At 39.0% G+C, this 16,376-nt stretch overlaps 1 protein-coding gene and 1 pseudogene across 2 annotated transcripts; one reads left to right on the top strand and one right to left on the bottom strand.

Moving 5' to 3' along the window:
* Window positions 1-3: 3 nt before the first annotated feature.
* Window positions 4-3,157, bottom strand: LOC104701856 (phenylacetaldehyde synthase). 2 transcript variants are annotated; one of them, XM_010417623.2, is made up of 13 exons: window positions 3,017-3,157; window positions 2,774-2,906; window positions 2,397-2,469; window positions 2,050-2,280; window positions 1,789-1,952; window positions 1,570-1,710; window positions 1,433-1,492; window positions 1,172-1,336; window positions 1,020-1,076; window positions 881-945; window positions 648-771; window positions 427-564; window positions 4-332 (listed from the first exon to the last, which is right to left on the bottom strand). In XM_010417623.2, coding segments are annotated over exons 1-13 (1,473 nt in total). In that variant the 5' UTR covers window positions 3,019-3,157; the 3' UTR covers window positions 4-212. The 2 variants fall into 2 exon arrangements, with proteins under 2 accessions (XP_010415925.2, XP_087318757.1); XM_087462631.1 differs by having other exon boundaries at window positions 3,043-3,130.
* A 3,387-nt stretch (window positions 3,158-6,544) lies between these two features.
* On the top strand, window positions 6,545-7,322 carry LOC147950367 (uncharacterized; annotated as a pseudogene).
* The last annotated feature ends 9,054 nt before the right edge of the window (window positions 7,323-16,376 follow it).

Below are 16,376 nucleotides of genomic sequence, written 5' to 3'. Positions count from 1 at the left end.
CTCTAACAACAAAATACAAACTTCTATATTATAATTAGTTACGTAAATTAACCACAATCAAATAGATATACGTACATACAAGATCACCGTGCTAAAGTGTACCGACATGCACCTTGTTTTATTTTATTATCAAATCAAATTAAACCAAACCAAACCGAAAAGCTTCCGTTTGTTGGCAAAAACAGCTTTATTCTTGTTTTTTCATATCATGTTTACTTGTGAAGCAAGAAAGATGCTTCATCCTGAATAACCTTCCACGTCTCCTTCACGTGCTTCTCCTCCGTCAATGGTGCTCCTATGGCGCAACGTAGTACGATTTTTCCCGACAAAGCCTGTTTACTCACGCAAAGCAGATACATATATAAATTGATTAACAACAATATCTAGAAAGAACAAGAACAAGAAGAAGAAAGACAATTCACTTACAGTGTGAGAAATGAAGAGTTTCCCTGAAGAGTTCACTGCGTCTAGGAGTTTGCGGTTTTGGTTATTACACTTCTTTTCATCGTTTTTTGCAGGCACAATGCGGAAACAGACAAGAGAAAAGATTCGAGGTGTGACAATCTGCAAACGAGAATAATCCGCTTATTCACCTTCTTGCAAGAATCTTTTTCCAGAATAAGTTTTTCTAACAGAGTAACAGTTACCTCAAAGTTAGGATCTTGAGAGACAAGTTGTTCGAAAACTGTAGCCAGTTTGATATGGTTTCTTATGTAGTTCTTCAAGGTCTCAGCTCCATAGAGTCGTAAAACCATCCATAGTTTCAATGATCTGTCAGTAAACAAAACAAAACTCAGATTGTGTGTATCTATGCAAATGTAAAGCAGATCCAGCTAGTCTTAAGAAATCTCAAATTTGATTTTCTGCGAAAGCAAAGAACCTGAATCTTCGTCCGAGAGGGATTTGCCAGTCTTTGTAATCAACAACCAAGTTTGCCTGAGACGCCTGGCCAAAAACATAAAGTTTATATTAGGACTAGTAATCTTTTTTTTTTTGGTGAAGAACAAAATATTTCTTACCTTGTTTTTGAGAAACTCTGGATTAGTTGAAAGCGCTTCAGTGAGAGAATCTTGATCCTGTTTTCCAAATATTAATCTTTTTCTTATATACGTACGTAAAGAGAGAAAGAAAGAAGAATTTGAGATTGAAAGAGTACTGATCTATACTATACCTTTACCCAAAGAAGTGAACAATCAAAATTAGTGAGGAACCATTTGTGAGCATTCATGTTAAAAGAATCTGCAGTTTCCACACCGTCGATGTATTGTCGGTACTCTGGACATATACAAGCACTTCCAGCGTACGCTGCATCCACGTGAAACCATATCTCATTGCTCTGAGAAATGAAGCAAGAGAAATAGCATCAGTTGTACTTTCTATGCCTTAAAAGTTTCTTCTACGAAGCTATTTCGGAAATGTGAAAATAACTAACGTTAGCGATCTTTCCCAGTGCAGCTAATGGATCAACGGCGGTTGAAGAAGTGGTTCCAACCTGGAATATAACAAATGAAGTTTTCAGAGGACATGCTTCAAGTCAAGAGGGTAAGTAATCAATAGGCTAGTTCTTACATTAGCGCATAAAAAGAATGGAATCAGTCCAGCTTCAAGATCCCGAGAAACAGCTTCTTGAAACAATTCTGGACGCAGAGCGTAATTTGTAGAGGCATCGGTTTCTAGCACTCTGCAGTTCTCCGGATGGATTCCAGCAATCTGTCAACAATAAACCAGCCGAAAATTAGTTTCCTTTTTTACAAAAGACTCTTTGATTTCAAAATATGCAAAACGCACCTGGCAAGCCTTCTGTAAAGCTGAATGAGTCTGGTCAGAGGAGTAGACAACGAGCTTCTCAAGTGCGTTTTTGCCAACGCTTCTTAAGGCTTTATCGCGGGCTGCGAGCAGAACAACGAGAACAGCTTCACTAGCTGACCCTTGTATCACTCCACCTCCGTTTCCTACAATATATTTATCAATCAAGTCACACTTATTATTAGGTCTAAGGTCTTATTATAATACAAGCAAACAAGTTTTGTACTGTTTTGAAGTGATTACCTTTGGACATAAACTCCTTGGGTAGGTTGAGCAGTTTGGCGAGCCAATCAAGAACGATCATCTCGAGCTCGGTGGCAGCTGGAGAAGTAACCCAACTAAAACCAACAATACCAAGACCAGCACTCAACATCTCACCCAAGAAACCGGCGACACTGCTGTTAGAAGGGTAATAAGCAAAGAAACTCGGACTTTGCCAATGCGTAACTCCAGGCAAGATCTTCGAGCGAACATCTGCCAAAAGAAAAAAACACAAATAAGATGGTTGCATAAAACAGGGGCTTAGTATGTATCTATTATGTTCATCAGAAAATGCTCAAAAAAATATCAAGAGATAATGTAATCATCACCATCAAGAACTTGGTCGAGAGTTTCAGGGTGGTCTGGTGCAGAATCAGGCAAAAGCTTATGAAGATAACCAGGCTGCATCACAACAAAGTAAAAATTCCAACAATTGTGAATAAATTAAAACAGAGAGGTCTTCTTAACACACAAAAAGAAGAAACTTGCTACTCGCAAACCACAATGTACCACTAGAATTTGGTCTTAACTAATTTAAAAGAAAGTTAGGTCTCTCACAACACCTGGGAACGATAAATTTCGAAACTTTATACAAGCCCAACTTCTCATAATCCGAATAGGTTCTATATAATAAAACCCATAATAAACCCAGACCAAATTGATATGTTTCAAGAAAGAAGAAGGAGACAAAGAAGAAATGGGTGACCTGAACTTGACTAAGAACAGGGAAGTCTTCAATGGTTTTGTAATAATCGGCAATGAAATCAACCATTCGATGTCCGTATTCTCTCAGTTGCTCTGAATCCATCGGCTTCAACACCTTCTTACTTCCATTTTCCCTGAAGCAAAATTACAACCAAAAAAAAAAAAAAAATCAGATAAGTTTCGTCTGAAAATCTTGACAAAAAAAAAAAAAATTGGGAATTCCAAATTCTCTTCAGTGACTTGCATTTTTTTGTGGTGTTCAGTTTTTACTTTTTGTATGCCTCAGAAGCTCTCTTTCTCTCTGATTGATTTTGTGTTTTCAGTGGGAGTGGATATCTCTCTTATTTATAGGCCCCCGGGCCGGACGTTATTTATTTATTAATTTAACAAAAAAAAGAATTTGAATGAATCAAATATCTTCCAGGTATATTTATTGTAACCACTCAATTCGTTATCAATGAAAATGGATATGTCAAGGTCACGAGACCAAACTGATTTTGTTTGTCGAACAGAAGAAGTGGGGAACTCAACTGGGAATTGAAGTTTCAGAGAGACATTGTTCACATCTTTTTCTCATGTTTCTTAACTCTTTCTTTATATGTATGTACATGAATCAGTCCAATTATCACATTTGATAACTTTGCAGTGAATCGCCGACCTAGCTAGTTCTGCCGAGGTGATTTTTTTTGTTTAGATAGTGATTGCCGAATATTCTTTTATATATATATATATATAAAGACGATGACCCTAATAAACCCAATCATACAAAAATAAAATTGAGTTTTAAGACTTGGGGTCAGATATTTTTTTCGCTATAAAGATCCTCACGTACATTGTTTCCTAGTAGGCGAGGCTGAGTTGGAATGGAATAGTTTGAGTGCCAGAGATATAAGAAGAAAGCTATGTGATTGCCATGTTTCACGCCCAAACACACAAATAACAAATTAACGTCTTAAAAGACTCGCAGTTTGAGAAAAAAGTAGTTTTTTAAAACAAGTGTTATCGAAAACTAGGTTAAACGTGCGCTACACCGGAGATATTTTTTTAATATATTTTTTAGGGTATATGTACTAGATATCACAATTTTAAAGAGAAACTAAGAAACTATCGTTTAATCAAATAGTAGTCAAACTATACAGTATATTTGCCTTCATCTTTTCCATAATACCTTTTTTTTTGGGTACAAGGATACAACAACTTCCATTTCTGTTCATCTTCATCTCTTGCCTTTTTTCTTCTCTGTTTTTCACCATTAATTCAAAAACTTTAATAACCTTGAACTACAATCATGAAAACCAACACCACCATCACTTCCTCTCTTTTCATTCTCCAACTGGTCTTGATTCTCCACATTCTTTACCTCTTCCATGTCAACAACAGTAGTGTCATCCTAACTCTCTGCATATTTATGTGTGCATTCTCACTTCAACAGCTAAAAATTTTCATTTTTATTTCACCAAATCTCAAATATTTTTGGAATCTCTGTCGTTTTTTGTTTTTGTAACATGTATAATTTTTATATTACACGTTATTTATTAAGATCACACGTAATTTTTTCAAAATACATGACTTTTGTGTCAGAAATAATACATGTATAATTTTCCTATGATATGCTATTTTTATTAAATGATGTATTTTTTCATAGAATACAATATGTTGATACATCTTTTGTCTTTTTTTTTAGGGCAATTTTGATTTTTTTACATCATTAAAAAATGGTAGTTTACAAAATTTTATGACTCAATGGTATTTTCTCAATTTTTTTTGATTCTAGTGGTAGTTACTAATATTACCCTATTTTTTATTTCATATATATATAATTTTAAATTATTTAATAATCTTTCTTTTATCTTTTAAATATTTGTTTAAAAAGGTTTGATGCGTTCTCTTTACTTATAATTTTGATAGCTTTAACTTCTTGAATTATTATATTTATGTAATTAGATATTGTATATATAATTATAAGCTTTCATTCTCTACATTAATATCTAATTAATGAGAAAATTGATGTTGCAATAATAAAATAAAGGTTTTTTATTGACCAAAAAAATATATATATTTAGCTTTTTTTTAATTGATAATTTTTTTTTTTTTCCATTTTAACAGATTATTTTAAAACTTGTAATTGATCCTTATATTACATGGATCTTTATGTTAATTATATTGTAGGGTTTATCTTTGTGATACTTCAAGCTTTTTCAAACGTGTTCTGCCGGTTTTTTCGGGTTTTTCCATTGAATTTGATTTTCTTTGACCTTCTTTGTATCGACAGCTATGGCTCTTTCGTTCGATGTGGAAGGCTCCAGATCTCTTGAGGTTGTAGGCCGAAGCTCTTCTTCTCCTCTTCTGACAGATTTGTTCGCCTTCTACGGACACAAGCTTCCACCATAGCAGCCTCCACCACCGGATCCGCCACAGCCCCCAGATCCATCGGACTCCTCTCTAGCCCATATTTGGGGACTGCTGCTCTCTGTTTCCCAGTCCATTTTCCCACGAAAGGTTTGGCATCTCCTTGTCGCTTTGCTCCCTCCCTTCACCAATTTTTTCCTTCCTCAGGTTTCTTACCTAAGATCTCCGGTGACTCTTAACCAATCTCATCTCACCAACACAGTCTCATCAAGCCACGACCCCTTCCTCCATCAATCTTTCAACATGGATGTTCCCTATGCCCCGACCGCCACTTTTCAGTGGGTCCTATGTCCACTCCCAGTCCATGGGCCCACCTTCTTTAATGGACATCACGTACTTTCACTAGACATGTGAGTCCATCTATATTCGACAGACAATTTGCTACATCTGGGATGCTTTAAAGACCTGTTTACCATCCCTAAAAATCACCACATGATCTTTCCATGTGTTTTGTTCTCACTCGCACAATTAAGAAAATCACTTTCCGGAAGGTCACCCATCATGTAACTACTCCAACTCAAGCACACTTAACTCTGAAATTCTCTCAGGACTCTTGACCAAAAAGATAAGTGCACTTTGATGACATAGGTGGCCAAATCAATTATTATAAACCTCTCCACAAACTGGCGTGTCACAATGCATCTCCACTAACATATCACAACGAGTCCCTACAAATCACCACATGATCTTTATCTATGTTTTATCCTCACTCGAATAGTTCCGACAATCACTTCCCGGAAGGTCACCCATCCTAGAACTACTCCAACTCAAGCACGTTTAACTCTGGAGTTCTCTCATGATCCTTGACCGAAAAGATAAGTGCACTTTGGTGACATAGGTGGCCCAAATCAACTCTTTTAAACCTCTCCGCAAACCGGGGTGTCACAATCCACCCCCACTAATAAATCGCAGAGTCCTCCTTTCGCACCAAGACCGTCACCTCCGACGGTGTGAATCCACTCGACTCCACACTTGGCTCGGTTCAGCTCTGGTATCACTTGGACCGTCACCTCTCAGTGGGCCCTATGTCCACTCCCAGTCCATGGACGCACTTTCTTTAATAGGTCTCACATCCTCTCACTAGGCCCGTGAGCCCATCCATATCTGACAGTCGGTTTGCTACATCTGGGAGGCTTTAAAGACTTGTTTATTGTCCCTACAAATCACCACATGATCTTTTCTTGTGTTTTGTTTTCACTCGCACAGTTCCGACAATCACTTCCCCGAAGGTCACCCATCTTGAAACTACTCCAGCTAAAGCACCTTTAACTCTGGAATTCTCTCAGGACCCTTAACCGAAAAGATAAGTGCACTTTGGTGACATAGGTGACCAAATTGATTCTTTTAAACCTCTCTGCAAACTATGGTGTCACAGTTCTCCTCTGCCAGTCCTCTGCTTGTCTCTCTGTCGTGTGCTCTGCAGGTTGATGCCTGTGCAGTAGAGTTTGGAGCTGCTTTCTCGGTTTTCATCACCTCCAGCTCTCCTCCTATTCTTTGAGCCCGATAGAATTATCTTTTGTCGTGGACTTTATGTGTATGTCCTTAAGAGGCAAGACTCTCGCCCTTTGGCGACTCCTTACTGCAGTATGCATGCTCTTTCCAAATTTCACTTTGAATCTTGGTAATATGAAGTCTATGTTAACTCCTTTGTGGCAGATTGGATTAACTAACTTATTATTGTCCATCTTACTTGTAATTCTGGTTGATTTCTCCTTTATGGAGTATGTGCTCCTCTCAATATGTCCACTTGGGTCAAGTGGGTTGCAAGGAGGTTGGTCTGGAAGGTCTTAATCACTTTGATGCTCATTTTATCTTCCGGCTCAGCTATCCAGTTTATTGTCACTTTTGCGTCTACTACCGAATATCCAATTGATAAATATACACTTGTTGCGACTTCAATCTTGGATATAATAAGATCACTATTTGTGTTCTATAATTCCCAAGACTTTATTTCACTTTTTAGCACTTTTGGCATCGAGCTTGAAGGACCCCTCTTTCGCTTCAGTGGATTAAATGTTGTGTTTGCTCTTATCTTTTTCTTGTATGTTTTCCGTCTAGCTCTGGTAACAGCGGTCTTTTTAACCGGTTTGGTTTTGATGTCTTTTCTTTGGAACATGTACTCCTCCTCTAGTGGAGAGTGAGAGATTAATATAAAACCTAGTTTGACCCAAAAAAAAAGACGTGAGAATGGTTCTTACAAATTTTGAACGTGCATCAAAAAAGATCAATTCAACTACTATTTTCCTTTGTCTGTAAACGTCTCAAAGGGCCCTCCATACGTCACCTGACAGATTTGGTCGTAAACAAATCAATTTTTAAACTCACGTATCTATATGCCGCCCATTAATTATTATTAGTATAACTTATATGCATGGGTCAAATCTTGGAGTATTGAAATAACGTATGTTTAATAAACCAATCCAATGATATATTGAGAAAGAGATCGTACATGTATATATATATATATATATATATATATATATATATATATATATATATATATTAGTATATTACAATAAATAAATGAAAAAAATACGTACTTTCCTAATCTGCACAATCTCAGAATATATATATTGTTGTAAAACACTTGTTGACTCTATAGACCGGCCCGCTCACAGTCCGTTAGGACATGGCCGTTCGGCCCATGTACGGTCCGCGCATGTACGACCCATATGTTATTGCTTTACGGCCCATGGCCTATTCTATGTACTCGATTGGCTTATGGGCTTTAGCCTTTGTACTCCTATTATATATACTTGTAAACCTCGACATTCATCAATAAGACTAAGAGATTTCGCTCCCTAAATCCTCTAGTTTACAACACGTTATCAGCACGATAGTCTCTAACCCTAAACCCTAAAAGCAGCCGCCACTTCCCAAACCCTAAAACCCTAAGGCAGCCGCCGATCTTCTTCTCTCTTTCACAAACCCTAAACCGCTTTCGTTCTTGCTTCCATCCGAGACCAAACACCTTTCTGTTCAAAGATCCCCTTGTTCACGAGCATACCTTAAGCTCGTGATCAAGCTTCTATCGACAACTTGATCGAGGTTTCGTGGTCCGTGTTCGGGGGTGAGTTCGTGTGTTTGTGGTTCGTGATTCCGGACAAGAGAAGTACAAAGCGTTTCGTGGGAAGCTGTTCGTGATCCGCGGAAGCAGTTCGTTGTTCTGTTCGCGGAAGCAGTTCGTTGTTCTGTTCGTGATCCAGTTCGTGGTTCTGTTCGTGATCCAGTTCGTGGTTCTGTTCGTGATCCAGTTTGTGGTTATGTTCGTGATCCAGTTCGTGGTTCTGTTCGCGATCCGGTTCGTGGTTCTGTTTGTGGTCCTGTTCGTGGTCCGTGAGCGAGAGAGAGTTAAAACCGAGGTCTGTTAGCTCCTGGTCCATATCCAGTCAGATCCAAATCGGTGAAAGGTAAAGATATGGCCGAACCCTCCTAAAACCCTATGATCCGAATTTGGACTTATTCATACAGAACCCTAAAACAAACAAGTACACAACCAACAAAGTTTAAGATCTCTAAAACCTAAAACTTAAAAATCGGTTGGTGTTTAGGTTGTTAGATTCTTTGAGAATTAAAACCAATTATATTATGAATTAAATTTGGTTGTTTGCTGCTTGTTGTGATGCATAAGAACCTAGAAATATTCTGTTGTTTAAAGATGTTCTAGGATATTAAAAACCGGATCATTCATGCATCATATTGAAATCGGTTCATGTATAAAGATAGGATCTATTCAAGCATAACTTGTTCATGTAAATTTCGGCTGCATGAATCATGTTCTAGGATTGTTAAAACTCAAAAACCGAATTTGATAAACTTGTGTTAAAGGGTGAATCCGATTAAGCTTTTAGTAAATTGTTAATTTTCTAAAACTAAAACTTTTGAAATCGGAAATTAAAACATTGGTTAGGATAAATTCCTAATTAATTTAGTAATTATCTAAAACACACTAAAAACAATATTTACTAAATCCTAGATTAAAAGGAAACTTAAGAAAAAGGAAATCCTATCTAGAAATAAGGAAATTGTTGCATGCATACATATTTGATTTTGTTGTCTTTGCATGCATGAATTTAAACCATACGAAATCTATAATAGGCAAGGGCATGTTTCGGTCTCAAATACCGCATGGCCCAAGGCATGTTTCGGTCTCAAATACCGCATGACCTGAATAAATATTTGTTGCATGATTCGATCTCAAATATCGCATGCTAACTATCGGTTGTCTATATTATATGCAGATGGCAAACCTCAAAAGCCTAGACTATCCCATCTTGCAAGCTTCTGGAAAGAACTACTTGGAATGGGTGAAAGACACCGAAATCCACCTAAGGTCAAATGGCCTAGCTGGTTGCATTGATGAGGAAGTTGAGAGCACTGACAAGAAAAAGAACAAGTGTCTCCAACATATGCACCATCACATGGCGGAGAGTCTCAAGAGCCAGTACCTCTTCATAGACAATCCACTCGCCCTTTGGACACAGCTTAGACGCCGTTACGGGCACCAAAAGACGGTGCTCCTTCCAAAGGCCGAGTTCGATTGGAAAAACCTAAGGATCCAGGATTACAAATCCGTGGAGGAGTATAACTCTGAGATTTTTAGGATTGTCTCACTCCTTAGGTTATGTGGTAAAGAGGTGACTGAAAGGGAGCTGATAGAAAAGACCTTGTCTACTTTCAGCCCTAACAACAGAGTTCTTCAACAACAGTATCGGCATCAAGGCTTTGCCGATTATGGGGCACTCATTGAATGTTTACTGCTAGCTGAGCAGAATGATGAGTTGTTGCTGATGAACAGTGCTATGAGACCTCCCGGTACAGCCCCATTACCGGAAGAAAATAAGGTTGATTTGGGAAAGAAAACTACAATGGAGTCTAAGGAGCCAAAAGTGCCCCATGAGACCAACTACGTCCACAGAGAAAGACACTACGGCCAAGGCCGTGGTGGCAGAGGACGTAGTGGCCGTGGCAGCCGTGGCGGACAGGCCGGCCGAGGAGGCCGCGGACGTGGTGGTTAGGGCCGTATGTCCTTTAAACCACATACCAAGGTCAAATCGGTCTGCCACAGATGTGGTATGTCAAATCACTGGTCCAAGACTTGTAGAACTCCCAAACACCTCATTGATGCATACCAAGAAGTTCTAAAGAAAAATCCGGAAGCCAACTATGCGTACATCGATGATGAAGGAGACTTCGATCATGAGAATGACGACTTGCTAGAGACTTCCGATTGCCTTCATATGGATGATTGATTTTCGTTTTAATGTGGTTTAATTTCAATGCTTTTATGCTTTATTTTCCTTTATTGTATTGGATGATTATTTTAATTTAAATGCAATGGTTTTTATTTTATAATTGTCTTATTAAAATACAAAATTATGTCCTATTTATAGAAATGGCCAAGGACATGAGTGAACTAGTGGTGGACAGTGGATCCAGCCACACTATACTAAGAGACAAAAGATATTTCATAAATCTTAAAATGAAAAGTGCAAATGTTAGTACAATTGCGGGTATAGCCAACATGATAGAAGGCTACGGCCAGGCTCACGTTTTGTTGCCTAACGGCACACACATTGAACTAAGTGATGCCTTATACTCACCCAGCTCTAAGAGAAACTTATTGAGCTTTAAAGATATAAGATTAACTGGTTATCACATTGAAACCAAGGGTGAAGGAACTAAAGAATTCCTATACATTACAGAAAATGTAAATGGCCAAAAGAAGGTCCTAGAGACTATACCTGCACTAGCCACTGGTTTATACCATGCTAGGATAAACATGATAGAAGCTAACATGGCTAAGCACAAGATGTTCACTGAACAATTCACTCTATGGCATGACTGGTTAGGCCATCCAGGTTCGAACATGATGCGTAAAGTGATTAAGAGTTCGAATGGGCACAATCTTAAAGAGAAAAAGGTTTTTCCCTAAAAATCTCAATTGTGTAGCATGTGCACAAGGGAAACTAATCACAAGACCGTCACCAGTAAAAGTCACAAAAGAGACTTTACATTTTCTGGAAAGGATACAAGGTGATATATGTGGACCAATACACTCACCATGTGGGTCGTTTAGATATTTCATGTTTATGATTGATGCATCAACCAGATGGTCTCACGTCTGCTTGTTATCCACAAGAAACCTAGCATTTGCTAGACTGTTGGCTCAAATCATAAGATTAAGAGCACACTTTCCAGACTTTCCACTTAAGACTATACGTTTAGATAATGCTGGTGAATTTACATCCCAAGCGTTTAATGATTACTGTATGTCCATGGGGGTGAGTGTGGAACATCCTGTGGCACATGTCCATACACAAAACGGATTAGCTGAATCCTTCATTAAACGTATATAATTAATAGCTCGACCATTGTTAATGAGATCGAAGCTTCCTGTGTCGGCTTGGGGACACGCGGTCTTACATGCAGCAGAACTCATACGCATCAGGCCACCTAGTGAAAACATATATTCACCATCCCAACTATTATCGGGTCAAGAGCCAGACTTATCCCATCTCAAAACATTTGGTTGTGCCGATTATCCACCCGTTGCTCCACCACAGAGAACTAAGATGGGACCTCAAAGGAGGATGGGAATATATGTTGGATATGAGTCTCCCACCATTATAAAGTATCTTGAGCCATTGACAGAAGATCTATTTAAGGCCAGATACGCGGACTGTCAATTCGTTGAGTCCGAATTCCCTACGATAGGTGGTGAGACCGACAAGCTGGTCAAGAAATTAACATGGAATCAAACATCCTTAAATTGGCAAGATCCTCGAACTCTAGCATGTGATGCAGAGGTTCAAAAGATTATACATTTACAACAGCTAGCTAATCAATTGCCAGATTCCTTTGCTGACCCAAAGAGAGTAACAAAATCGTACATACCAGCTTGCAATGCACCAGTACGTATTGATGTTCAGAAGGAACACAATAAACAAGTTGCTACAGAGTCTAAACCACGTTTGAAACGAGGTAGACCGTTAGGTTCCAAAGATAAAAATCCTCGAAAGTCTAAAGGTGCAAAACAAACTGAGGTTCAGGGAATTATAGAAAAACCAGACATGGCCACGGAAATAATTAATGTACCAGGTGAAGTTCAGGACGCTGAACCTCAAGAACCTGAAGGAATTGATAACAATGAGGTATCAATCAATTACATAATGTCTGGAATAAAATGGAACCGGAAAAATGTCGACATTGATGAAATATTTATATACAAGGTAGCACTTGAGATAAATGAGGATCAAGAACCCACATCCATATTAGAGTGCACTCAAAGTAAAGATTGGCTTAAGTGGAAAGAAGCCATTGATGTGGAGTTAAACTCTTTAAAGAAGAGAAGTGTGTTTGGTCCGATCTTAAGGACGACACCTACCATTAAACCAGTTGGACACAAGTGGGTCTTTGTAAGGAAGAGAAATGAGAAAAATGAGATAGTGAGATACAAAGCACGGCTTGTAGCACAAGGATTCTCTCAAAGACCCGGCATAGATTATGAGGAGACATACTCCCCTGTGATGGATGCAACGACTTTTAGATATCTAATAAGTCTGGCCATAAGAGAAAATTTGGATTTACGGTTAATGGATGTTGTAACCGCCTATTTATATGGTCCACTGGATAATGAGATTTATATGAGATTACTAGAGGGTATAGAACATAAAGGTAAAAGTGGTTCTCGAGACCAATACTGCATAAGGCTAGACAAATCGCTTTATGGGCTGAAACAAAGTGGTCGAATGTGGTATAACCGACTAAGTGATTATTTAGCTAAGAAAAGCTATAAGAACGACCCAATCAGTCCATGTATATTCATAAAGAAGTTTGCGAATAAAGGATTTGTGATAATAGCAGTCTACGTGGATGATTTAAACATCCTCGGTACCTCTGGGGAAATCGCCCAAACTGTAGAATATCTCAAGAAAGAATTTGAGATGAAAGACCTAGGCAAAACAAAATTCTGTTTGGGATTGCAGCTTGAGTACAGAAATAATGGGATCCTTCTGCATCAAAAGGCATACACAGAAAAAGTACTCAAGAGATTTAATATGGAGCAAGCTCACCCATTGATTAGCCCAATGGTTGTTAGAAGCTTAGACTTGGATAAAGATCCATTTGCTCCTAAGAAGGCCAATGAAGAAATTCTTGGACCTGAAGTGCCTTACCTCAGTGCTATAGGAGCGTTAATGTTCCTGGCTAGCCACACTAGGCTGGACATATGCTTTGCCGTGAACCTCCTAGCAAGATATAGTTCTTGTCCAACTATACGGCACTGGAATGGTATTAAACACGTCCTACGGTACCTGCGAGGGACGGTTGATTTTGGTTTATTTTATACTAACCATAACAAAGATGGTCTAGTTGGTTTTGCTGATGCAGGTTATCTATCCGATCCACACAACGGTAAGTCACAAACAGGTTATGTGTTTACGCACGGTGGTACGGCGATCTCTTGGCGTTCGATGAAGCAGACTCTTGTGGCCACATCGTCAAATCACGCGGAGATCCTAGCCATCCATGAGGCCAGCCGTGAGTGTGTTTGGTTGCGGTCTATGACTCAGCATATTCGGACGGATAGCGGCTTAGAAGACAGCAAGGAAGCAACCGTCATCTACGAGGACAATACGGCCTGCATTGCACAGCTCAAGGAAGGATACATCAAGGGAGATCGGACGAAGCACATACTGTCGAAGTTCTTCTTCACACATGAACTACAAAAGGCCGGAGAAGTTCAAGTGGTGCAAGTACAGTCATACGACAACTCAGCCGATCTCTTCACCAAAGCATTGCCGACATCGACGTTCAGGAAGCTCACACACAAGATTGGAATGCGGAGACTTCAGGACTTGGAGTGATGTTTGGATCAGGGGGAGCAATGTGTGCTGTACTCTTTTTCCTTCACCAAGGTTTTGTCCCATTGGGTTTTCCTGGTAAGGTTTTAATGAGGCAGCATCCCCTAAACACATTGCAGCGATCCCATCCAACATGGCACGGTCATCTCGTCCAAGGGGGAGTGTTGTAAAACACTTGTTGACTCTATAGACCGGCCCGCTCACAGTCCGTTAGGACATGGCCGTTCGGCCCATGTACGGTTCGCGCATGTACGGCCCATATGTTATTGCTTTACGGCCCATGGCCTATTCTATGTACTCGATTGGTTTATGGGCTTTAGCCTTTGTACTCCTATTATATATACTTGTAAACCTCGATATTCATCAATAAGACTAAGAGATTTCGCTCCCTAAATTCTCTAGTTTACAACATATATATGGTAGTAACGTGCGACATGAGATAATATATCTTTAATTTGATTCCCTAATTATAAAATACGTAAGTAATCTTGATATATACTCTTTGATTTGCTCCATTATTTAATTTGTTAATGTACTATAATTATCAAGAGGGTGTCTCGCTGTGATTGATTTTAACAGTTCATGCACCCATTAATTAATTAGTAGGATTTTTATAAATTTTGATAGTGATCGAGAATGCTGATTAGAGATCGATTAAACACTTCTCGTATTTCCGGCTAACACTGGCCAAGGTAAACTGCGATCAAAATGAAAATGGTACGCAGCCAGTTCCATGAATCACAATCAACCATTCTTAAATTATTTTGGTGGGTTGAAAGCAAATGCCAAACATATACACGCTTTTAGAGTTCCACACATCCCACTAAACTGGACGATGGTAATTAAGTACGATTTTCAATCCACATTTGAATATGGACAACTTGTAGAAAAGTATAACTTACCACGTCGGATGCATCATCCATGTCAGCATTCCATGTCATCATCTTTTTTCTCTGGAAATACGAAATGTCGTTCCTTCGATTTTTCAACTGGTTATTAAGTGAACTATTTACCTTATATATCCTTGTTCTTCACTTTCATCTTCACCTAGTTCTTTCTACTTCTTCTTCACCTTGTTCTTCATTTTTTTCTTGGATCCAGTTCCGGTACTAGTTGTTTCCGGTAATTGGATAAAGAAACAGAGATATGTATTTAACACTGACGATAGAGGGTGTATAGTTGTGCAGATCGATGGTGGCACAACATACGACAAGCTTGTCGAGCTTGTTCTTGAAGACTACGGATTGGACGCGTTTAGCCATGAGCTAAAGTTGGGCTACATGTTCTCGAACACGGCACTGAAACTAATGGCGCATGATACTCCACCAGTTTTTGTCTCCAATGATCGACAGTTGCATTGTTTTTTGGGGCTATGGAAAACCGATCAGCTACGTCTCTGTGTGGAATTTTCGGCTAAAGAGTCTACAAAATCTAGTGGAGCTAGAGGAAGTGTTATAAATCCAAGCAGTTCTGACTCAAAAGTAGAATCTACATACGAAGTGGACGGTGGAGGATTTAAAGTCACTTGTTATGATTATAGTAAGATAGAAGAAAACGAAGAAGAAGAAGAAGCTGTCGAAGAAGCAGCTGACGAAGAAGAAGACGATAAATTTTCAACCCGGTTTGATGTTTTCGACGACTCCGATGGTGCGTCATCTGATGATGATAACTTTTCTGTCTTGGGCGAGCCTCCGAATAAAGACGAACCGGATAATACGACTCTGCCTCCAAATAAAGAAGAAGATTCACCGACTCCGCCTCCTAAGAAGAGAGCTCATAACAACGATAATGCCGGATCGACTATAAACCCAGAGGCTTTTAGGTTGGAGTTGTCAACGCTAAAAATTGTTGTAAGACAACGATACAGGAGCAAAGCCGAGTTCAGGAATCACGTGAAACTTATTTCGGTTAGGGATGGATTTGATTTTAATTTACCAGTATCAAATCCAAGAATGGTGGTTGCACGGTGTTGGGTTGAAGGATGCCTTTGGAGAGTTTGTGCATCTAGAAAAGGGGATGAGCCGGATTTTCATGTTCGTTTATACGATTCGGAACACTCATGTTCTGTGACGGAATTTTCTAATCGATCCCGTCAAGCAACAACTGGTGTAATGGCAGGTTTTTACAGGGACTATCTTGGTGATCTTGGTCCGGAAGTTAAACCTAAAAGTGTCGAAGTCATTTTCAACAAGCAATTTAGCATGAAGGTAATTACTCTGTCTTGGCTGACTTATTGACATTTTGGCTGACATATCATTACTTTATGACTGGGTTATTAATTAATATCGGCTGACTTAATGATTTTATGAGGCTGATTGATATGAATGTCTT

Source organism: Camelina sativa, chromosome 1 (assembly GCF_030686135.1).
Source record: "Camelina sativa cultivar CO46 ecotype springtype chromosome 1, ASM3068613v1".
NCBI classification, from domain to species: domain Eukaryota; kingdom Viridiplantae; phylum Streptophyta; class Magnoliopsida; order Brassicales; family Brassicaceae; genus Camelina; species Camelina sativa.
Note: the sequence above shows the minus strand (reverse complement) of the source record. Positions and strands in the feature narration are given on the sequence as shown.